The sequence below is a fragment of the Mastigoproctus giganteus genome, chromosome 4 (assembly GCF_048544385.1).
Source record: "Mastigoproctus giganteus isolate SK-2022 chromosome 4, ASM4854438v1, whole genome shotgun sequence".
Taxonomy (NCBI): Eukaryota; Metazoa; Arthropoda; class Arachnida; order Uropygi; family Thelyphonidae; genus Mastigoproctus; species Mastigoproctus giganteus.
In genome coordinates this window covers 40,627,001-40,651,493 of record NC_143578.1, presented here as the reverse complement: position 1 = coordinate 40,651,493, position 24,493 = coordinate 40,627,001, and the positions used below count along the sequence as shown (strand labels likewise).

Sequence of the window (24,493 nt, the reverse complement as noted above, 5' to 3'; positions counted from 1 at the left end):
GTAATTGCATAAAAGTATCGGTAAGGGTATCCACGTGTTTGCAACTCCGCTGAACGAAAAGTTCTTTAGCCATATTTAGCCGCTTGATTGAATATTTTTTACATCGAATGATTTCTGTAAGTAGCTTATAGACCTAGTAAGGATCGTTAGTTTATTCTGAATTGAGACAGCGAGATTTGAAAATAAATTAATATTTAAGTGTCTGTAGATATAAAGTTGATAAGTTCCCGCCTTTGTGATACGATAGTTATATACCGTAATAGATAGCGTTAGTTGAACTTCGTTAGCAGTTAAATTGTACTTTTAAATAAATACATATAACGACTTGGATTACAAACGTAATCCAAGTCGTTATATGTTACAAACTTAATTAATTATATTTAACATAATTATAATTAATTAATAAATTAATAGAATCATGACTCAGACCAGAGCAGCAAAGCAAAAGGCTCAAGCTAATGGAAGTGCTGTGGCTCAGAGCAGAACTGAGGGGGGCAGTTGTCCTATGACTCACAGCCTTATAAAATGCACTGTTTGATTGATGTTTGCAGAGCAATCGGGTACGGGACATGATACTGCCATGGGGGATGTCTTTGTGTGTGCGCGATGCAAGGAGTGTATCGATATCAGGCAACAACTCAGCGTTCTTGTAGGCATATATGAGAGCTTGAAGGACAGGGTGGATGCCCTCGAAGAAACTAAATTGAGGGGCCCATCAAGCTCTCAGCTGCCCACATCAACACCAGAGCTTGCACTTGAGCATCACGTGACACAGAGGCAACCCCCAAGGCAGAATGCACTTGTCCCGAAGGAACTAGTAGTTGTTGGTGACTCTATTGTCAGGGAAACGAGGAACATGCTTTGTAAAAAGGATAGGTGGAACCGGACCAGGGTATGTCTGCCAGGGGCAAAGGTTGATGATGTAGTAGAGCGAATATCATCTTTTAAGGGCATAAAAGGTGATATAGTTGTACACGTTGGCACTAATGATATCAAGAGTAGGAGACCGGCAGAATTACTTAACAAGTACAGGTCACTGTTGAACAAAAGCCGAGAATTAGGGTTGAATTTGAAAGTGTCTGCAATTCTGCCCAGACACGATAGGAGGGAGTATATGATGAGAGCCTTGTCAATCAATTCGGCCCTGGAAAGATTGTGCAAGGCTCAAGGGGTAGAATTTTTTTCAGCCTGGACTGTACTTGTTAACAGGAGAGATTGCTTCTACAGGGATGGGATACACTTAAATAGAAAGGGTGCAAGAATGTTTGCTGATGCTATCGAGGCAGTGTTAGGTGGGTCGGAAAACTGCTAGCTTGGGGGGGAGACAAAGACCAATAGATTGACAGTAGCCACTGGCAGAGGTGAAAGAGATTCTTGCACTGCTTCTATTAGAATGAGCAGAAGCCTGAAAAACAAGATGCTTGATATTTCAGAGACTGCTGGGAGCCATTACGGTACAAGTAAACACAGGGTTGTGTTAGGGTAGCTAAGAATAGAAAGGGGTGCAGGTATACTTGCGTGTACACCAATGCTAGGAGTTTAGTAAACAAATTTGATGAATTTGAGGTATTGCTCAAAACATCAAAGGCAGACATTGTTGGGATATCAGAGACGTGGTGTTACACAGATATAAGGGATGCAGAACTGGAATTTGGGGAGTACGTCTACAGAAAGGATAGACAGGATAGGAAGGGGGGAGGGGTTATGCTATTATTTAAGAAACACAAAATCCAAGGAAGTGAAGCCAGTCGACATCGCTGGACAGTGCAGTGTTGAGTCAGTTTGGTGTGACATAAGCATTGGGAGATCAAAATTGAGAGTAGGAGTGTGCTATAGGCCTAATGACTCTTATGAGTATAATAAGAAACTGTACAGGGAAATAGAGTGGGCCAGTAAATCAGAAAGTCTTATAATGGGAGATTTTAATTTCCCAGATATTGACTGGAATTTGGGGGCTGGTCACTCACACACTAGCAGGGCTTTTGTGGATTTATTGGATGATTGTTTTCTACATCAGCATGTTCGGGAGGCAACTAGAGGGAGTAATACTCTTGATTTGATTATCAGCAGTGATTCCTCATGCATTAAGAATCTGCAGATAAATGAACCACTAGGTGGCAGTGATCACAGTGTGCTGAAGTGGGATTTACTCAAAGAGGTAACTACCATTAGGGGTAAAGGTAAGGGTTATTGCTTCCGTAAAGGCGACTACGATGGACTGAGACAGTATTTAAATTCTATACAGTGGGACCAACTGATGATGTTACCAACAGCAAATGCAAAATGGGAAGCATTCAAAGAACTTATCTTGGAAACTACTAGGCTTTACATACCAACTAAGAAATATCATTCAAGGTTTAGGCCTAAATGGATGTCAGATGAACTAATGAGACTTATGGCAGAGAAGAAAAATGCATGGGATATATACAAATTAACACGTGACAAAAAAGCCTATGATAGATACAAGTTGATCTGTAACCAAGTTACAAAGGAGGTTAGGCAGGCAAAGGCAGATTACGAGAAATCTTTGGCATGGGATGCAAAGAAAAACAGCAAAGAGTTCTTTACTTATGTAAACTCTAGAAGGAAGGGGATCAATCAGATTGGTCCACTTGATATCTATGGGTCAACTGTTGATGATCCTGCTCAGGTAGCTAACAAACTAAATGAATATTTTACATCGACATTCACACATGAGGAGTCATTCAGCGAGGGGAATGCCAGAGGTGTATTCAACTCTAGCAGTAAGCTACAGAATCTTGAAATAACTGGGAGTAAAGTGGAGGAGAAATTGTTGAAGATAAACACAAGAAAGGCACCCAGGGTGGATGGGATCTATCCAGTTATATTAAAGGAGGCAGCAAAGGAAGTAAGCAAACCATTAGGCATAATTATGAGAGCTTCCTTGGACTCAGGGGAGGTACCCATAGACTGGAAATGTGCAAATGTGACCCCAATTCACAAAGGAGGATCAAAGGCTGACACAAGTAATTATAGACCTGTGAGCTTAACTTCTGTTCCAGGAAAATTAATGGAGGCACTGGTTAAAGAAGCACTGCAGGATCATTTAGACAAGACTTCAGTTATAGCTCAGACACAGCATGGTTTTGTTAAGGGGAAGTCTTGCCTGACCAACTTGACAGGATACTATGATGCAGTCACAAAAGAACTGGATGCAGGGAATAACTTTGATATTATATACTTGGATCTTAGAAAGGCTTTTGATACTGTTGCACATGGAAGACTGCTACACAAATTGGAGCAGTGTGACATTGGAGGCAAATTGCTGCTATGGATAAAGGGGTGGTTGAGGGGGAGAAGACAGAGAGTGGTAATCAATGGACACTGCTCATCGTGGACTAATGTTATTAGTGGAGTCCCTCAGGGCTCAGTGTTGGGTCCATTATTGTTTTCTGTATTTATAAATGATATTGATGATGGTATATCAAGCTTAATGTCCAAGTTTGCAGACGATACAAAGGTTGGCAGGGTTGTCAAGGACACTACTGACACTATGCTGCTGCAACAGAATCTGGAAAGGTTGAGCAGATGGGCTGAGAGGTGGCAAATGAAGTTTAACATTGACAAATGTAAGGTACTACACATGGGAAACAGCAACCCCAGAGCAACGTATCAACTCTGTGGTACTACACTGACAGTGGTAGAGAATGAAAGGGACTTGGGGGTGGTTGTGCAGGCGGATATGAAGTTCTCTGAGCAGTGCAGACGGGCTGCAAGAGTAGCTCATGGAGTATTGTCAATGATATACAGGAATTTTTCCAGAAGGGATAAGGAGGTGATTATTCCCTTGTATAAGGCAATGGTCAGGCCACACCTAGAGTACTGTATACAGGTCTGGAGGCCTCATTTCAAGAAGGGTGTAGAGCTGCTGGAACGAGTACAGAGAAGGGCAACAAGATTAGTGAATGGAACAAAGGGGTGCTCTTACGAAGAAAGGCTTAAGTTTTGCAAATTACAGTGTCTGGAGACTAGGCACCAGCGAGGTGATCTGAGAGGTGTATAAAGCCTTGAATTGTTTGAACATGCTCAATGCTGATGGGATTCTTCCTCTAGCTCAGAATAATCACCTGAGAGGGCATAAATTCAAATTGAGGAAAGACAGATGTAGGATAGACGTGCGGAAATTTGCCTTTAGCCAGCGGGTGTTGGTTGGTGGAACAGACTTCCATCCCTTGTCGTGGAGGTTGATAGCCTAAATAAGTTTAAGGCTCAGCTGGACAGGTATTTTGAACGAACAGAGGGGTGAAATGGAAGTGGGTTTTTTTTTTTTTTTTTTTTTGGCTGATGCTGCATAAGCTTGCTTTCTTGCATCAAATGCCTGTACTAATGCTAATGATGTGTTTACCTTTGTTACAGGTGAAAAAAATGGTTGGAAGAACAGCCCATTACAACTCTTAGCTGGCCAGGAAACCGCCCGGACCTGAATCTTATAGAGAACTGTTGGCATCGTGTGCAATCTGCAGTTGCCAGAAAGAAACCAAAGACCCTTCACGAAGTTCAGGAAGCCACAATTCATGTTTGCAATTACGAATTATCAGTTGATTATCTTCAGAAATTGACCTTGTCAATGCCTCAATGGTGTGCTTACATAAACCCAATCTGAGGAATAGCCATTTATCACGACCCTCTGCCTCCTGCCCTGAAGCCATCCTGCTATCTATCTAAGGATTTTCCAAGTGATTGCAACCTTTCCAGCTTATAAAGCAACGGCTCATGTTGGACTGAGTCAAAAGCTTTGCTGAAATCTAAATGAACAATGTTGAAATTTTTTCCAGCTCTTGATTGATCCTTTCAAAATAGCGAACCAGATTCGTAAAACATGATTTTCCCTTTACAAAACCATGCTGAGTATCCTTGAGAATTTCAATTCGATCCAAATGATCCTGAATTCCACCTTTGATCATTGCCTCCATGAGTTTTCCTACCACTGAAGTCAGACTGACAGGTTGATAATTTCCCACTTCACTCTTAGAGCCACCCTTATGTATGGGAGATACATTGGCACTTTTCCAATCCAAGGGAATCTCCCCAGAGTCTAGTGATGCTCATATAATTAGCCTCAATGGTTCAATGCACTCACTTGCCACCTCCCTTAAGATTATAGGGTAAGGTAAAAGGTAAAGTGCAGCCATTATCAACCCACTGCACGATGGAAGCCTCCTCAACAATTCATGCTGAGGGAAAATGGACCATAATCTGCCACGCTGGTCTGGTGCAGGTTGGCAGATCGACCGTATTCAGCAGTCAGGGGCTTGAACCCCGTTCTACTCAAAGAGCATGTTCTACTGCACTCCCGCTCCTGACCACTCAATTATAGGGTATATTCTATCAACTCCAGAAATTTTTTCATTAAATAATCTTACAAAATTTCAATATCATTAATTACATATCTTTCAACTTCGCTCCCACAATTTCCCATTGCCACAAAAGGTTTTTCATTTGTAAATATCGATGCAAAATAACTGTTGAGTTCATCTGCAATGGCAGCTGGTGTATTTAATACTATCCCCTTTCCCTTGCATAAAGGTCCGATCTGGTTTGTCCTGCTCCTCTTGGCATTTATATATGTGAAGAATTCCTTATCCCCCCCCTCTTTGCTCTGTTTGCTAGTGATTTCTCATAAACTGCCTTTGCCTGTCGAACCTTTACTGTGGCTCTATTACAGATCATCTTGTAGCTGTTATAGGCTTCAGTACTTTTTATTGCTCTGTAACCTTTCCGTGCCACCTTTTTCTGCTCAAGTAATGTGGCAACTTCACTATTCATCCAACTTGGAACCTTCCTCGTTAAGTATTTTTTTTAATGGTAAATACACATTCAAGGCATCTGTGATTAATGTTTTAAAAGCATACCACAGTTCATTTTTATTCGTTCTCTGTGCGATATCTACCCAGTTAATAGAGGCCATGTAGTACCTTAAGGAATCATAATTTCCTTTTCTGAAATTAAAACCCATTCCTTTGCCTTTTATTGCTGCTACTTCTCTCATCATCATCCACAGTAGAACTCCGTGATCACTTCCTGCTACTGGTTCCTCTACTTTCAGACCTGTTATGTCATCTGATTCATGGGTGATGATGAGGTCTAGGATATTCTTTTCTCTAGTACTTTCCCTGATATGTTGATACAATTAACAGTCATCTAGTTGATTTAAAAATTTTGTTCCCCTTGTCGAGTTTCCTTCCCATTTACTCCAATCAATTAGAGGCAAATTGAAATCACCCATAATAAGACATTGATGCTTACTTGCCCATTCCATTTGCACGTAGAGGCTTTCGTCATAATCATTTGGTCTGTAGATTACTCCTACTCGCATTATACCTTTGTTTCCAACTATCTCACACCATACAGATTCTATACTAGCATGTGAAACGTCTGAATCCGGGAAAGCTATCATCACACTCAGGCTGCTTCTGATAAGAAGCATTACTCCACCACCCCTTCTATCTACCCTATCCTTCCTAAATATATTATACAAGCCATACTGAAACTCATCATCCCAAATTTCCAGGTGGCACCACGTCTCAGTAAGCCCTATTATGTCCACGTTACTTGTTTTAACCAGCAGTTCGAATTCGCTCATTTCATTGACGACACTTCTAACATTACTATATAAACAATTAAGACTTACTCTTCTTGTATATTTAACCACCCTAACACAACCCTTGAAGTTTTTTAGGCTCTCTTCCCTGGCATTAGCTACCCGCTCACCTGAAACGTTTCTGCCCCCAGGACATCTAGATAACATGTCCAGTTGGGATAACAGATAAGAACTCTTGAGCTACGTGCAAGAGTTACTTTGACCAATATTATCAGATAAACACGTGTCAGTATTACCCACAACCCCCCTAACTAGCAATTTCCTCGAACCTTTAAGGTATCCTCAATAATACTGGCAAAAACGTTTGCACCACCTTTGTTTAAGTGTATCCCGTCTCTACAAAACAAAAGGTTGCAAATACTTATTTTGGAATATTTTGAGAGCACCTGTGAAATATTACTTAAACTGCAGCCATTATCAACCCACTGGGATGGAAACCTCCTCAACAATTCATGTTGAGGGAAATGGACCATAATCTGCTATGCTGGTCCAGTGTGGGTTGGCAGAGCGACCGTATTTAGCAGTCAGAGGCTTGAACCCTGGTTTACTCAAAGGACATGTGCTACTGCACTCCCCCTCCTGACCACTTGGCTACGGAGGCCATTAGTTAGCTTTGCCTTAACTATTAATAAATATCATTTGTTTATATTTTTATTTGTGATGCTAGTCATTAACGTAACACACCATTGCAAAAAAGGGTTAGAAATGTGAAATTCCTAGGTAATGCACTTTCTTTGGACACCAGTGTATACTACTTCTCTTTTTTGGGGAGAAGTGCTACTTATTGCTAGTACAATATGGAGAATTCATGGATTATCCTTACTGTCATGATACTTTCAGCTGTTTTGGTACTTTCTGGCACCTCACCAATACAGCATCTGACAGCCCAGTGAATTTAAATTACAAGGTACCATAATCAAATTGTAATTATTTACAATGAGACTTACAGCATTTTCTCATATACCAAAATTTGTTTCCATCAAGTATTCAGACCTTTACATCACTAATGGCAGTTGAAATTCTGCTACCTATTAAATACACAGAAAAACCATCAAGTCCTTAAGTTTACTAATCTTCAAGTTTTCACAATACATCAGCTTTATAAAAAGTTCCAATTCCTTCTGTTTTATTTTTGTTTATTATGAAGTGGAGTATCTTTAAAAAAAAAAAAACTGTTCACTGCTTAGCCAAAACCCTAGTAAATTAATAATAATAATAATAATAAAATAAAATAAAAAAAAATATTGAAAACGTAGCGGGAAATTTTTTTAATGTTTACTAGGGGGCTTCGTTCCCTGCTCACCAACCCCATGCACACTTTTCTACGTAAAAATGTAGAGGTATGACGGAGTAAGTCAAATCTGTTTGTTTGTTATTTGGTTTTTAGGAGCATTAGCAACTAAGGCCATATTGCTCCGGGGATATGCGGTGGTCATTCCCTGACCTTTCCGCATCCTCCGTATTTGGTGGTGATGGGCTCGAACCCCGGTTTAATCAAGAAGCGTGTGCTACGCACTGCTGCTCCTTCCCACCTGGCTACGGAGGCGCCTTAAGTCAAATCTTTTCTATATAAAAGACATACCTGTTGACACAGACCAATGTTCTTCCTCGCCCTTTTTACTCGCATCCTTCAGTTTTCTCGCTCCCTCATTTTTTTTTTTTCTTTTGTTGTCCTTCAGGAAGCTCAGGCAACTCCTGATGGAGAGCCTGACTCATCTCCCAGTGGTGGTGGTGGCGGCAGTGGGCAACATGGAGTCCCACTAGGGGCCGTGCAAGCCAGCACAAACAGAACCCAGCACTAAACTATACAAGCAACACAACACTTTTCTGGCTTTTATATTCATCACAAGAGTACTGATGGCACAGATGTGGGGAAACCACAGGTGGCATCTTACCCAAAAACTATGCCACTATGATCAATATCAATCAAGAAATGACCTACGTAATTATTTACCTGTGCATTTGTAGTGACATGATTGCCCAGCCTACTAGTACCACGTGACTCGCATCCATCTTCCCCCATTGGCTACTCCAAACTCCCACCACGCGACATTCTCAAGGTGGAATGAATGTCACTATGTAATTATTTACCTGCTTTTACATGGGTCACTAAGGAAAAGGCCTTTTGCTTCGGGTTCAATAATGCATGAGGAACATTGTTGCATCCAAAAGAGCAGGACTAAAATATTTAAAAACTGTACAAATATTTATAAAATACTAAACTATTTACAAACAATAATTGTAATGTCACCTGATGAAGGGACCCGATATAGTTTCTATATTGGGTCCCTTCATCAGCTGACATTACACTGGAACATTAGCATTAGTAGAGGCATTTGATGCAAGAAAGCAAGCTTATGCAGCATCAGCCAAAAAAAAAAAAAAAACACCACTTCCACTTCACCCCTCTGTTCGTTCAAAATATCTGTCCAGCTGAGCCTTAAACTTATTTAGGCTATCAACTTCCATGACAAGGGATGGAAGTCTGTTCCACCAACCAACCACCCGCTGGCTAAAGGCAAATTTCCGCATGTCTATCCTGCATCTGTCTTTCCTCAATTTCAATTTATGCCCTCTCAGGTGATTATTCTGAACGAGAGGAAGAATCCCATCAGCATTGAGCATGCTCAAACCATTCAAGGCTTTATACACCTCTATCAGATCACCTCGCTGGTGCCTAGTCTCCAGACACTGTAATTTGCAAAACTTAAGCCTTTCTTCATAAGAGCACCCCTTTGTTCCATTCACTAATCTTGTTGCCCTTCTCTGTACTCGTTTCAGCAGCTCTACATCCTTCTTGAAATGAGGCCTCCAAACCTGTATACAGTACTCTAGGTGTGGCCTGACCATTGCCTTATACAAGGGAATAATCACCTCCTTATCCCTGCTAGAAAAATTCATATGTATCATTGACAATACACCATGAGCTACTCTTGCACCCCATCTGCACTGCTCAGAGAACTTCATATTTGCCTGCACAACCACCCCCAGGTCCCTTTCATTCTCTACCACTGTCAGTGTAGTACCACAGAGTTGATATGTTGCTCTGGGGTTGCTGTTTCCCATGTGTAGTATTTTACATTTGTCAATGTTAAACTTCATTTGCCACCTCTCAGCCCATTTGCTCAACCTTTCCAGATCCTGTTGCAGCAGCATAGTGTCAGTAGTGTCCTTGACAACCCTACCTACCTTTGTATCGTATGCAAACTTCGACATTAAGCTTGATATACCCTCATCAATATCATTTATGAATACAGAAAACAATAATGGACCCAACACTGAGCCCTGAGAGACTCCACTAATAACATTAGTCCACGACGAGCAGTGTCCATTGATTACCACTCTCTGTCTTCTCCCCCTCAGCCACCCCTTTATCCACAGCAGCAATTTGCCTCCAATGCCACACTGCTCCAATTTGTGCAGCAGTCTTCCATGTGCAACAGTATCAAAAGCCTTTCTAAGATCCAAGTATATAATATCAAAGTTATTCCCTGCATCCAGTTCCTTTGTGACTGCATCATAGTATCCAATCAAATTTGTTAGGCAAGACTTCCCGTTAACAAAACCATGCTGTGTCCGAGCTATAGCTGAGGTCTTGTCTAGATGATCCTGCAGTGCTTCTTTAACCAGTGCCTTCATTAATTTTCCTGGAACAGAAGTTAAACTCACAGGTCTATAATTACTTGTGTCAGCCTTTGATCCTCCTTTGTGAATTGGGGTGACATTTACACATCTCCAGTCTGTGGGTACCTCCCCTGAGTCCAAGGAAGCTCTCATAATTATGGCTAAGGGTTTGCTTACTTCCTTTGCTGCTTCCTTTAATATAACTGGATAGATCCCATCCACACCGGGTGCCTTTCTTGTGTTTATCTGCAACAATTTCTCCTCCACTTTCCTCAGTTATTACAAGATTCTGTAGCTTACTGCTAGAGTTGAATACACCTCTGGCTTTCCCCTCGCTAAATAACTCCTCATGTGTGAATGTCGATGCAAAATATTCATTTAGTTTGTTAGCTACCTGAGCAGGATCATCAACAGTTGACCCATCGATATCAAGTGGACCAATCTGATTCATCCCCTTCCTTCTAGACTTTACATAAGTAAAGAACTCTTTGCTGTTTTTCTTTGCATCCCTTGCCAAAGATTTCTCGTAATCTGCCTTCGCCTGCCTAACCTCCTTTGTAACTAGGTTACAGATCAACTTGTATCTATCATAGGCTTGTGTCATGTGTTAATTTGTATGTATCCCATGTATGTTTCTTCTCTGCCATATGCCTCATCAGTTCATCTGACATCCATTTTGGCCTAAACCTTGAACAATATTACTTAGCTGGTATGTATAGCCTTGTAGCTTCCAAGATAAGTTCTTTGAATGCTTCCCATTTTGCATTTGCTGTTGGTAACATCATCAGTTGGTCCCACTGTATAGAATTTAAATACTGTCTCAGTCCATCGTAGTCGCCTTTACAAAAGCAATAACCCTTCCCTTTACCCCTAATGGTAGTTACCTCTTTGAGTAAATCCCACTTCAGCACACTGTGATCACTGCCACCTAGTGGTTCATTTATCTGCAGATTCTTAATGCATGAAGAATCACTGCCGATAATCAAATCAAGAGTATTCTTCCCTCTAGTTGGCTCCTGAACATGCTGATGTAGAAAACAATCATCCAATAAATCCATAAAGGCCTTGCTAGTGTGTGAGTGACCAGCCCCCAAATTCCAGTCAATATCTGGGAAATTAAAATCTCCCATTATAAGACTCTCTGATTTACTGGCCCACTATTTCCCTGTACAGTATCTTATTATACTCGTCATTAGGCCTATAGCACACTCCTACTCTCAATTTTGATCTCCCAATGCTTATGCCACACCAAACTGACTCGTCACTGCACTGTCCAGCGATGTCCACTGGCTTCACTTCCTTGGATTTTATGTATTTCTTAACTAATAGCATAACCCCTCCTCCCTTCCTATCTAGTCTATCCTTTCTGTAGACATTGTACTCCCCAAATTCCAGTTCTGCATTCCTTATATCTGTATGACACTACGTCTCCGATATCTCAACAAAATCTGCCTCTGATGTTTTGAGCAATACCTCAAATTCATCAAATTTATTTACTAAACTCCTAGCATTGGTGTACACGCAAGTATACATGCACCTATTTCTATTCTTAGCTACCCTAACACAACCCATGTGTTTACTTGTACCGCAATAACTCCCGGCAGTCTCTGAAATATCCTGCATCTTGTTTTTCAGGCTTCTGCTCATTCCAATAGAAGCAGTGCAAGAATCTCTTTCACCTCTGCCAGTGGCTACTGTTAATCTGTTCGTCTTTGTCTCCCCCCAAGCTAGCATCCAAAAGAGCATAACTAAAATATTTAAAAACTGTACAAATATTTATAAAATACTAAACTATTTACAAACAATAATTGTAATGTCAGCTGATGAAGGGACCCGATATAGTTTCTATATCGGGTCCCCTCATCAGCTGACATTACACTGGAACATCAAATGATGCCATGCGTGGTCATGTATTACAGAATGAAGCATGTGCACGAGGTTGGTCAACATTATGGAAGCAGCTGTCTTTCAATGGAAGACAATCTAATTATTTACCTGCACATTTGTAGTGACGTAATTGACCCACCCTCTTCTCCCATTGTCTTGAGTTAATATCACTATGAGGAAAACCTTTTTTAATGTTTAGAGATACATTAAACAAATAGTTTTAATAAAAGCTAGATGCTGTATTTTACTAATAATATACTTTTTTTTTATTATTAACTAAAGTAAATATTCACACAAATACGTAAACATATACTATTCAGAGGAATTTCTGAAAAATATTATTCTCGAGAATTATTCGTTCTCAAACAAATATTATGACAGTAAAAGGCATAGTTAGTATCACGACAAATATACCAGCTAATTTTGTATAGTAACACAAAAGATTGCTCAACCACCCAATTATGAAATTTATTTCTACGAACGAAACCTTAAAACGCGTATAAGGATAAAACCTGAAAATATCAAGTTGCTAATTGAGTGAGAAACCCGATTTAAGATTACTCATGCATTCATTATACAGTATTAGGAGTTGCGTTATAACCATGAGTCACTCTGTACTGTATTTACAGTGTATCTTTTTGAAACGGTAATTAAAAGCCGCTAAGGTAAAAACATTTTCTTGACTGAACAACGAAGACCCAAAGAAGATAAAACAGCATTTTTGCATGGGCTTCTATGGAGCATCATACCCGCACCAAAGCAGAGTATGACACTGTTTATTACATTTCAATTTAATTATCAAAATTTTCCACACAACAGCTGAACTATCTTATACTTCAACAGATGTCTAAAGTGCAAAAAAATGATATAGCATTTATATATTTTATAATGGCAACCCGCAATTAAAATGTATAACAGCGATGCGACGTATATGTTAGACCTTCGGGAATGACTCAAATGTATTGCACAAACTTTTCTCGTATAAGGTTTAGAGAAGACAGAAAAACAAAAAAAAAAAAGTTCAAACAGATATAATTCATAACTTATACTATTCCCTTACCCAGCACAATATTCGTAATATGACTTGAGGTTTCTTTAAATAAGAGATGAAATCAAATGGTGTTCCAGCCTGTGGTTCTCCATAAACATTCATCTTTACAAACGTTAATCACCACTACAACTGACTGATACACTCAACCCACGCTGCTGTTACTGGGTTTAACAAGAGTGTATTCAAACTACCTTCACCGTGTTCCTTTTTAAAAATATATAAATAACAAAACAAGCAAACTGCCAAATCACGCAGGGAAAACCAAAGCACAAGCAAATAAATAAACGAAGAATGTGTTGAAAATTTCAGAAAAATAGACCAGTAGAATGTAATTAGCATAATCCCTCAGAATTCATTAAAGAAAAAAAAAAAAAAAAAAAACAGCACATAGCAATCCTTCCTCTCCGAAAAAAAAAAATAATATATATAATTAAAGAAACCACGCAGTAAATAAAAATAACAGTAACTTCCCTCCCCCTTCCCTTGTCATAAATTCGGCAATTCTTTATTTTTAAGTAGGAAGCTAAAATGCATTTCTCTTAGTAACTTGAAGGGTTTTACATTTTGCTGGTTCGAGCCAGCACGGGACAACAAATACGCTGCGTTGTTGTTGTGGATTTACTGGCGCATAAACAAATATGGGCATAATATACAAATACCAGGTTTTATACAGATGTTGCAACAAATATGTGGCGTGCACGGCCAGATTTAGCCATCGGCCATGGCATCACTGTCCTAAGGGGAATGGCTCCCTGTTTCCCTTTGTGGAAATAAAAATGTGTAATTATACATGGTTTTGACATTAGCATTAGCAAAGGCACATGATGCAAGAAAGCAAGCTTATAAAGCATCAGCCAAAAAAAAAAAAAAAACACCCTTATTTCACCCATCCACTCGCTCCAAATGTTTGTCAAGGTCTGCCTTGAATCTATTTAAGCTATCAACTTCTACAACGACAGTTGGAAGCTTGTTCCAGCAATCAACCACCCGCTGGCTACAGGCAAACTCCGCACATCTATCCTACAACCGTCTTTACTCAATTTGAATTTATGCCCTCTCAGGTGATTATTCTGAGCAAGAGGAAGAATCCCATCAGCATTGAGCATGCTCAAACCATTCAAGGCTTTATACACCTCAATCAGATCACCTCGCAGGTGCCTAGTCTCCAGACACTGTAAGTGTCTAGGTGACACTTACGTACAGTGACAAGTGTCTTTCTTCTTAACAGAGAGTGCTCCTGTTAAAGGGCATCTTCACATAGTGAAGATGCCCTTTAACAGGAGCACTCTCTGTTAAGAAGAAAATAAAGCACTCTCGCGGTAGCACAGTGATGATATAATGATGTCCTTCTCTACACTGGGTGAAAAAGTGTTTCGGCTCGATTCCCATCGATGACGTGAGAGACTTTTGGTTATACTTCAGAACATGGGTACAGCCAGTAGCGTAGCTACCCTTTTTCGGGCCCGGAGGCAAAGAACATGTTAGGCCCCTACTTAATTAATAAAAATTGCAAAAACAGGAGACAGCCAAAGACGCGGCCCCTGGAAGCAATTGCTTTGCTTGCCTACATGGTAGCTACACCACTGGGTACAGCCCAGTACTTCGGCGAGAAAGAGAGGAAGAAGGCAGTGATATGCCGATGAAGGCACCTCTCACACACTGCTTTCCCCCTCTCTTCCTCATGCACGTTACTGGACAATGTCACGTGATATCACAATATGTCGGAGCTGAAATGCAGAAAAAGAAACATCAAAACGTCTATTTTTTTAAACAACTAACAAAAACTAACACCACATAATTAATCTCATTAACAATGAGAATTGTTCATTCACATCAACAGAAATGCTTTTTTTCCCCTGGGTGGCTGCTGTCCCCACAGTATAAAGAGAACCTGTTACTAAAAATTCATATAATTACTGCTAAAAAAATCAAATCATCAGGAAGCAACTCTAAATCAAAAAAAAAAAAAAAAAACTCACCTCATCAGTCCTCGTGTGCCGGCTGGTACACTTCATCAAACACCCACACTGAAAGCACGTGTATTCCGAAATACCCTTGTATATCAAAATCACACTAACACACCATTCAATGGACTTACATCCATCCTTTTGCAATCCATAAACAATGAATAACAATAACCGAGGGCAGCACGACAACGAGTAAACAGCACAATAATTTCGCATTTTCTGCTAAAATCAGCAGCGAATTTTCATCCAATAAAACAATCAGAAACGCAAAATCAGGTAAATTACGCATTCCCAATAATCGGCCAATCACAAACCTCGACCGGACAATCACTCCATTCTTTAATCACAACCGCAAAGTGGTACCCATGTTGTGGAGTTCAGCCGAGCTTTTATGGGCAATTTTTCACAACGTTAGCGAGTTAATCGGTCTCAGGGTTGAATAGTTTTTCTTCCAGAAATTGTGTTTTTCCTCCAGCACACAAGCAAATCGACCAGAGAACACACACAAATACAACACAATAAAATGATGCCACATCGCCTAACAAACACAAGATATGGGTGCCGTCAACATTTGCAGTTGGAGGTCGCCCCACGGTCTGTTAAACCAGACAAAACTGTCCAGTCCTGATTCAAAATGTATTTTGAACTGTATTAACACTGCCATCCCTCGCTATAACAAATCACACAGCAACGTCTATGCCGGTTATCACCGGACAGCTTCTCTTCTTCTGGACAATGGTTACTTAATTTCGAGACCAAAACTAACCAGATTAATAAAAGCAAAGGTTTCCAAATTACGTCCTGATCATTTAGAGGTACAGTACTTCAAAAATTACGTAATGCAAGCAAGTTCGGGAAAACGCCTTGATGCGGGGGTCTTCTGTCAGTGTTCGTAAGCCCTACGAGGGACCCTTGATTCTGAGGCTGCACTACTTTATTATTATTATTTTACTTTTTTTGCTTTTCTTTTGGCTGATGCTTTATCTTCTTGCATCATATGCCAATACTACCTAATAATAATTACTGTATATCAAACATAATAAAATTCTCTTGCGTTAATCTATTTTTTGTTTTGTTTTAAAGAAATTCTAAAGCGTTTAGATAAATTTGGTTTTGAAGCTATTACTAACACTTATTTCAGCACTAACTCGCAGCACGAATAAATAAATAATTTTATGTTTATACTCCGGGAAGAGCAGAGATCAGAAGAGTTGCCATTAATAATGATTTTGCTAAAACAAAAAAAAAAGTCGAAGAAATAATTTATGTTAATCTATGTGTAAAAATTAGTTCTGTAGTATTTTATTCCTGGAATAAAATCGTTTAATTCTATTTGAATATTATTTCGAGTCCCTGTTTTCTTAGGCACTAGTGCTTAATGTTGTTGCAGTAGGGTTTTAGGGCATGAGCGCTAAGGCCATCTTGCTCCGTAAATATTGTCTGCAAATAACCCCAGGGGCTCACATCTGGTGAGTATGGGCTTGGCACACCCAGGGTCCTCAGCTGGATATCATCATTCTTTTCTTTCTTGGTGATGCCTCTCTCTCTCTCTCTCTCTCTCTCTCTCTCTCTCTCTCTCTCTCTCTCTCTCTCTCTCTCTCTCTCTCAGGTAAGCAAACTATTGTATTAGGGCCACTCGTAATCTCTTCAGACGGGCCACGATGTCGCACATCACGTCAGAATACAACCTTGGTACGCAGGGCAAAATATCGCAAGGGACCACTAGTCGCACTTTGTTGTGAATGGACTGTAACAGCCGATGACCACATTGCGTACCTTTGTTATCAATGAAGAACAAGAGAGCACGCCTCCTGTGGGTACAGCAACACCAGCACTGGACTATCGAGGATTGAAAAACAGTTGCTTGGTGTGACGAGTCCAAGTTCCTGGTGCATCATCTTGATGGAAGGCTCAGAATTTGGCGAAACAAAACAACATGAATCCATGGACCCGTCAGGTCTGACGACTACAGTGCAAGGTGCCGGGAGCAGTGTTATGGTGTGGGGAATGTTTTCTTGGCACACGTTCGGTCCATTGATACCCACAGATTCACGTCTGAATGCCACATCGTACCTAAACATCGTTGCTGACCAAGTGCATCCGTTCATGTTGACAGTTTATCCTCAGTCAGATGGTTACTTCCAGCAGGATAATGCTCCGGTGCACAAAGTCCGAATCACTATGGAATGGTTCCAGGAACATGACAATGACTTTTCTTTGCTGCAGTGGCCCGCTCAGTCGCGGATCTCAATCCTATTAAACATCTTTGGGATGAGCTGGAAAGGGCTATTCGCTGCAGGTCTACACCTCCATCGAATCTCAAGGAACTGCGTGACACACTCATGTCTGCATGGTACTCCGTTCCTGCACAACGTTTTAAGCATCTTGTTTAATCCATGCGAGACGAATTCAGGCTGTTTTGAAAGCTAAAGGAGACTCAGCACGCTACTAGGTAAGTGTACCTAATAAAGTGGCAGCACAGTGTATGTATTATGTTGTAAATTGCGTGTTCTCTGATCGATTTGCCTGTTTCGCTGGACGAAAAACTCCCACTTTCTCGGGAAAAAAACTTGTCATCTACGCGTGAGACCGACTAACTCAGCTGTTGAGTGAAAAAAGCCCATTAAAAGTCCTGGCGTCATCGACGGGATTCGAAATTGGGTCTTTCCCACCCAGTGTGGAAGGACGATGACGATACCACTGTGCAACCAATGCAGACCCCCTCAGGGTAACTCACCTTTTTTTGGCTGGTGCAGCAAAAGCCTCAGGCTTCCTTCCTTGCACCATATGGCTAATAATAATAACTAAGGGGATTCGCGCCCCTGCTCGCTTTGCTCGCCAAGCCCTGCGCACGCTTTCTGCATAAAATGTAGAGGTATGACGGAGCAAGTCAAATCTTTTCTACATAAAAGACAAGCTTGTCGAAATGCACTTATCGATTCTAATCAAGAAATGACCTATGTAATTATTTACCTGTGCATTTGTAGTAACGTCATTTCCCCGCCCGTTTGTACAACGCGACTCGCATCCATCTTCTCCCATTGGCTACTCCAACTCTCACCACACAGTATTTTCAAGGTAAAATAAATGTCAATATGTAATTATTTACCTGCTTTTACATAGGGCACTTAGGAAAAGGCCTTTTGATTTGGGTTCCAAAATTCATGAGGAATATTGTTGCATCCATAAGAGCAGTACTAAAATATTTACAAACCATACAAATATTTAAAATATTTATAAAACTAAACTATTTACAAATATTCGAACTATATCGGGTCCCTTCATCAGCTGACATTACAATAGAACGTCAAACGATGCTGGGCGTTGTCAAGTATTACAGCCGACCGGGCTAGCCGAGTGGGTAAAGTACCTGCCCGGCAACCCAAAGGTCGCGGGTTCGATTCCCGCCTCGGGCTTGGATCACTGTACTGCAAAAAAAACCTTTGGAGGTGCAATATGGCCACAGAAGCCGATGCGCCAACAACTACCAAATCAATCAAAAAATCAAGTATTACAGAGTGAAGCAAGTGCACAAGGCTGGTGAACGTTATAGATTCAATAGAAGAGAACAATGTATTATTTACCTGCGCATTTGTAGTGACGTAGTTGTTATTGTTTGTTATTTTGGTTTTTAGGAGCATTAGCAACTAAGGGCATATTGCTCCAGGATATGCGGTGGTCATTCCCTGACCTTTCCGCATCCTCCGTATTTGGTGGTGACGGGCTCGAACCCCGGTCTAATCAAGAAGTGTGTGCTACGCCCTGCTGCTCCTACCCACCCGGCTACGGAGGCGCCGTGACGTAATTACCCCACCCTCTTCTCCCATTGACTCGAATAATATCACTAGGAGGAACCTTTTTTAATGTATAGAGAGATAACAATAAGAGTAAACTATTCGTTTTGCCAATAGCTAAATTGTAAATTGTGAATGAATTCGTCTGCGCGGGTAGCACGATGGTATCGTTACCATTCTCTCCCACACCGGGTGTAAAAGGCTCGGGTTTGAATCCCGTCGATGACGCGAGGAACTTTAATGAGCTTTTTTCACTTCGCGGTTGAGTTGGATGGAGGCCTAGATAGCAAGGTTCCTCCCCCCCCAGAAAATGAGGAGTTTTAATCTAGCAGAACAAGCAAATCCAGAGAACACACGCAATTTACGGGCACAATACATATATGGGTATATGTATTAACTTACCTGGTGACCCTAATGTAATTGTTTGGTTTTGTTTTGTGAATGAATTCAGCAGACAGCCTTTTCCTACCCTAAAACTAATAAAACAGCTATTGCATAATTTCAGCAGAGAACGGAAAACTTTAAAAACCTCTGACTATTTAGAGAACGATGAAAAATTAATTTAAATAATGAACTGATTTTTCATCTCAAAACTATCTTAGACTAAACAACGTCTACACTTTTAGATCCACATTTTATGTCAATGCTAACTGCCCACAATAAGTGTTAGGTAAAATGAATTTAACTTATACATTGTACACTTCCTGGACACCTTATCAGCATCGTGAGCTAATAACGAATGGGACGTCCGCATTACGGAATTGGAATTACGTTAAATTGTCTAGAATTCAAAGACTACGGTCATTCGTGCCTAAAGGTACGAAACGAATGAAAAAAAAAAAAAAAAAAAAAAAAAAGTCAGGAAAATAACAACAGACGCAACTGCGGCCAAAAATATAAGGTGACGTAGAGAGTCATCGTCTGGAGATTGATATTAATTTGCCGTTGGGCCCCTAGTGGTACACCCCCCCCCCGTTGCCCAGACTTAGCCCTGAGTAGGCAGGTCAGGCAGTCGAGGGATCACTTAGGTACTCTGGCAGGCCCTGTCACCGAATTTCCGAAGATTTCAGCGGCAAGGGCCTAAAAAAAATAATAAAATAAAAACACTGGGATATCGATCACGACCAATGGTCTTCTTCGGCATTTGTTAGTTCATTCTTGAAGAAGACATTCCCTGCATGGCGATACATGGCTACTCTATATGGGTAGCGTTAACCCCAGAGATGCGTACCAACTGTGTGGAACTACACTCAGGGTCGTAGAGAATGAAAAAAGATCTGAGGGTAATTGTGCAGCTAGATATGAAGTTTTATGAGCACTGCAGACAGAATCCCAGAGCAGGTCATAGGATTTTGTCAATGATATGCAGGTATTTTGCTAGTAGGGAAAAGATGATTATCCCTTTGTATACCGCAATGGTCAGACCACGCCTTGAGTACTGCGTACAGGTCTGGAGGCCTCATTTTAGGAAGGATGTAAAGTTGGTAGAACGAGTACTGAGAAGAGCGACAAGGTTGGTGAGGGGAACGATGGGGTCCTCTTACCAAGAGAGGCTTAAGTTCTGCAAATTGCAGCATCTGCAGACCGGGCATCTGCGAGGTGATCTGATTGAGGTGCACATGGCCTTGAATGTTTTGAGCAAGAATGCTGATGGAATTTTTTTAGGGGCATAAATTCAAATGAACAGAAGACAGTTGTAGAATAGACGTGTAGAAATTTGCCTTTAGCCAGCGGGTAGTTGATTGCTGGAACAAAGTTCTATCTGTCGTTGTGGCAGTTGATAGCTGAAATAAATTCAAGGCAGAACTACGCAAACATTTAATGGACGGGTGAAATGAAAAGGAATTTTTTTTTTTTTCTTTTGGCTGCTACTGTATAAGCTTGCTTTCTTGCATCATATGCCTCTGCTAATGCTAAGTTTGAATATTGGATATTCTGATTTGTACCCTTCTTTGATAACAAAGCGATTTTGTACAACCATGTAGCGCTATACTTAATATTAAATGGTTCAGTTATAGTATGTATGTATAAGGCAGTATATTCTGGTTTTTTTTCTTTTATAGTTATATTTCACCTAACAAAATATTTTATGAAGTGGCAGTTAATATATATTAATAATGAATAAGATACTAACGATTATATTTTACCCCAGATACACTTATTATCCTATACATATAATATGAAAATAAAACTCCATAAAGAAATTCTTTTCTCTTTCATATACAGTTAGAGTATTAAGTATACAGTTATACATATATAGAGTTAAAAAAAAAATTAAAGAATCAACATTCCCGTTCCTGCTTACTACACTACTTTAAATGTAGACTGAAAGTTTATATTCTTACCATGCAGCACATTCGCAGTACCACAGATTTCTTAAAATATAAAAATAATTTATGCTTATTATTCCGTGTTTCGTATTTTAAATTATCTTTTGCCATTCTATGCTACAAAAAATAACTCAAACCACTTAGACCAACTCCGCCATTGTTGTAACATTACTGGATTAAATACAGATCACCATGGTGGTGAATATTTTAATTAAATATCCCTCTGCATAAAGAACACTTTCTCTTGCTGGTCAAATTCCCCTCTTAAATAATCGAAGATGAATTTTAGATAAAATTCCATAGTTCTAATATATACAATTATTATTATTATTATTATTATTATTATTATTATTATTATTATTATTATTATTATTTCTTCCTGATTGGGGGTTCCACCTCGTGACCGGTATTGCTACCAAGTACACAGGGTGGTTGTTGTTATGTCAGGTATTACTGTTGGTCGAGGAACTCTCTGACTATCCTACAGGCATTCAGGATTCAGACTTTCTGGAGTTCCTTGTAGGTGTTCGCTGGGAGACCTAATGCTGCTAGGCTGTTATGAACGGTCTTTGGCACCATACGGGTGATTGACACGATGATCGGGATGGTCGTTACTTGTTGCATATACCACATCTCTGATCTCCTGTCTTAGGTTCGTGTACTGGATTTCCTGATTTTTTTCCCGATGGGGAAAAATCAGGAAGTTGCCTGATTTTCTGAAAGTTGCCAGTGTTGGGTACCGCTATGTCAATCAGATAGTAGCCTTTTCCTTCTTGTCCACAAGGATTATGTCCGATCCGTTGTGCCGGATTGTCTTATTCGTTATTATCGCGCGATCCCAGTACAGCTTGTGGGTTGGGGTCTCTAGTACTGCCTGGGGTTCGTACTTGTAGTACGGTACACTTTCTTCGATCAACTGGTATTTCCTTGCTAGCTTCTGATGTATTATCCTGGCTACCTGGTTGTGTCTATGAGTACTCAGTCTGAGTGATCACCTTGCATCCCGTGGTGATGTGTTGGATCGTTTCTGAGGCCAGGTGGCATCATCGACATATGTCATCGAACAGCCCGGGCTCCTTGGAGATGTATTTTCTATAGTTCCTGCTGTTGATTACCTTGTCTTGGATGGCGAGCATGAATCTTTCAGTCTCGGGAAGGAGCGTCCCGCTCGTGAGCCATGCATTGGAAGCAATTTTATCTATATGATCTTGATGAAGATCATTGTAGTGTCTTCTCTGTCCATCTCCCTAGTTTCGTTTGTGCCTTCTGGTTGGGAGGAAACTGCTCGCTTAGGTTGAGTAGGGTGTATAGCTTGTCTAACTTCCTTATGGCATGGAGTGCTTCTGTGTGTTTCTGGAAATAATCCTTCAGGTTAGCAATCGCGGTTTCCTGTTGCTCAATGAGGTCTATTAGACCCCTTCCTCCTTCTTTCCGAACCATTGTCATTCTCTCCACGGCTGACTTCGGGCGGTGTTGGCGGTGTTAGTGGCTTTGTCATCATCGTTCTTGTTTTTTCTCATGATATCCTCTAGCTTGGTGTTAGCCCAATCTATGACCGCGAAGGAGTATGTTAGCACCGCGATTGCATAGGCGTTTATGGCTTTAACTGTCTCCCTCCGTTCAGCTTTGCTTTCAGCAGGTTTCTGAGTCTCTGATTGTATTTTTCGTTGAGGCAGGCCGTAATTTGCTTGTGCTTTAAGTGCTGAGCCTGCATCATGCTCAAGTATTTGTAGGCCTCTCCCTCTGCCATGGCTTCAATCTCTTTACCAGTCTGCAGTTAGTAGTTTCGTTTGACTAATTTTCCCTGGTGCAATCCGTGGGTCTTGCATTTGTCTAGACCAAATGCCATTCTAATATCATTGATGATTTCTTCCGTGATCCTTTTCGTTTCCTCTCTGGGAAATTCGGTTCCCAGGAAGCAGGGCGAGCAGATAGTAGGGGAAGCCTTGCCTTCTCACGGCTAGGGACGAGCAACTGGAAGCGGAAGTGTAGGTGATTACTGATTCCAGGTAGCCAAAAGGCCAATATACAGCACCACATTACAGAACACACACACACAAGATTACAAACAATTGTTCTGTCCTATCACTTTCTCCCGTGCGGGATTAAAAACTTTTTTTCTCTCTCTGCTTCCTTTTCCACTGTCCCAGTTCAACCGTCCTGTGCGGGATGGAAAATGTTTGTTTTATTACACGACACTCACTGGCCTTACCTTGACAGAGTCTGTAAAAACTGAACAGAGCAACGAGGCGGAGATGAACTTCTGTTACAAGAGCCGCCAATACAAAAATACAAATACAATACAAGTGGTCTGATATCTTCTTGGTTATGCAGCTAGTCAGGATCTTGTACATCGTTGGGAGGCAGGTGATTGGCCTGTATTTCGCCGGTTTTCTTGTATCTTCATCTTTAGGATTCATATATGTGATTCCTTGAGTGAGAAACTTCGGGATTGTCTCTGGGTGCCTCATTTCAGTATCCTGCTCTGCAAGATGCTTGTGTGTGCAAGTGAGCTTCTTGTACCAGTAGTTGTGGACGTTATCTATTCCTGGAGTTCACCAGTTGTGAGAGTTCTTGATCGTCTGTTTTACTTCTTCCTCCTGAATCTCCCACTCTCTCATCTCTTGTACATCATTGGTTTCTTGCGTTCTAGTTCTATCCAGGGGGCTCGGCTGTTATGTCTTTCTTCCCTGGTCCGTTCTCTTCTTTCCCGTCTTCTCCGACACTCCTGTAGAAGCGTCTTTGGTCCTCATCGAAAATTCAGGTGTTTATTTTCCTCTGGGAGCTCTCTTTTTATCGGCTTAATCTCTTGATGAGCGCCAGGAGGTTCTGCTTCAGTGTGTCCAAGTACTCTCCTAATCTCTGATTTTTTGTCTCGTGTTTGCTGTGGACGCTGTGTCTCTTGAAAATGCTCTTCACTTTTCCAATCAATTACTTACCCTATTATCCCGTTGGTACTGTGTCAATTGGCTTATCTTAATTCTTAATTCTTCTATATTCTCCTGAAGTCTTCTTTTCCTATCTGGCGTTTCTTTCTGTTTTTGGTTCTTCTTTTGCTGGTCTCTCGATTCTCTTCCATTAAACCTAGTGGCTGCTATGGCAGCACAATATATGACTGTGTGGATGGCCTTCAGTGTTACACTATTGTTGCCGAGGTAATGAGGTATTATTTGCTAATTAAGGTGGTCTATGACTCTCCACAAGGTTCTATTGGACCT

General features: G+C 40.7%; 1 protein-coding gene across 1 annotated transcript in view; it reads right to left on the bottom strand.

Annotated features, from left to right (window-relative positions):
• The window catches only part of LOC150086644 (synaptogyrin-2-like), a 44,501-nt gene extending 31,208 nt beyond the window's left edge, over window positions 1-13,293 (bottom strand). The window contains exon 1 of the mRNA XM_090372215.1: window positions 13,194-13,293. Coding sequence (XP_090228341.1) covers window positions 13,194-13,286 — 93 coding nt within the window. The 5' untranslated portion in view covers window positions 13,287-13,293. The remainder of the gene's footprint in view (window positions 1-13,193) is intronic.
• Between the last annotated feature and the right edge of the window lie 11,200 nt (window positions 13,294-24,493).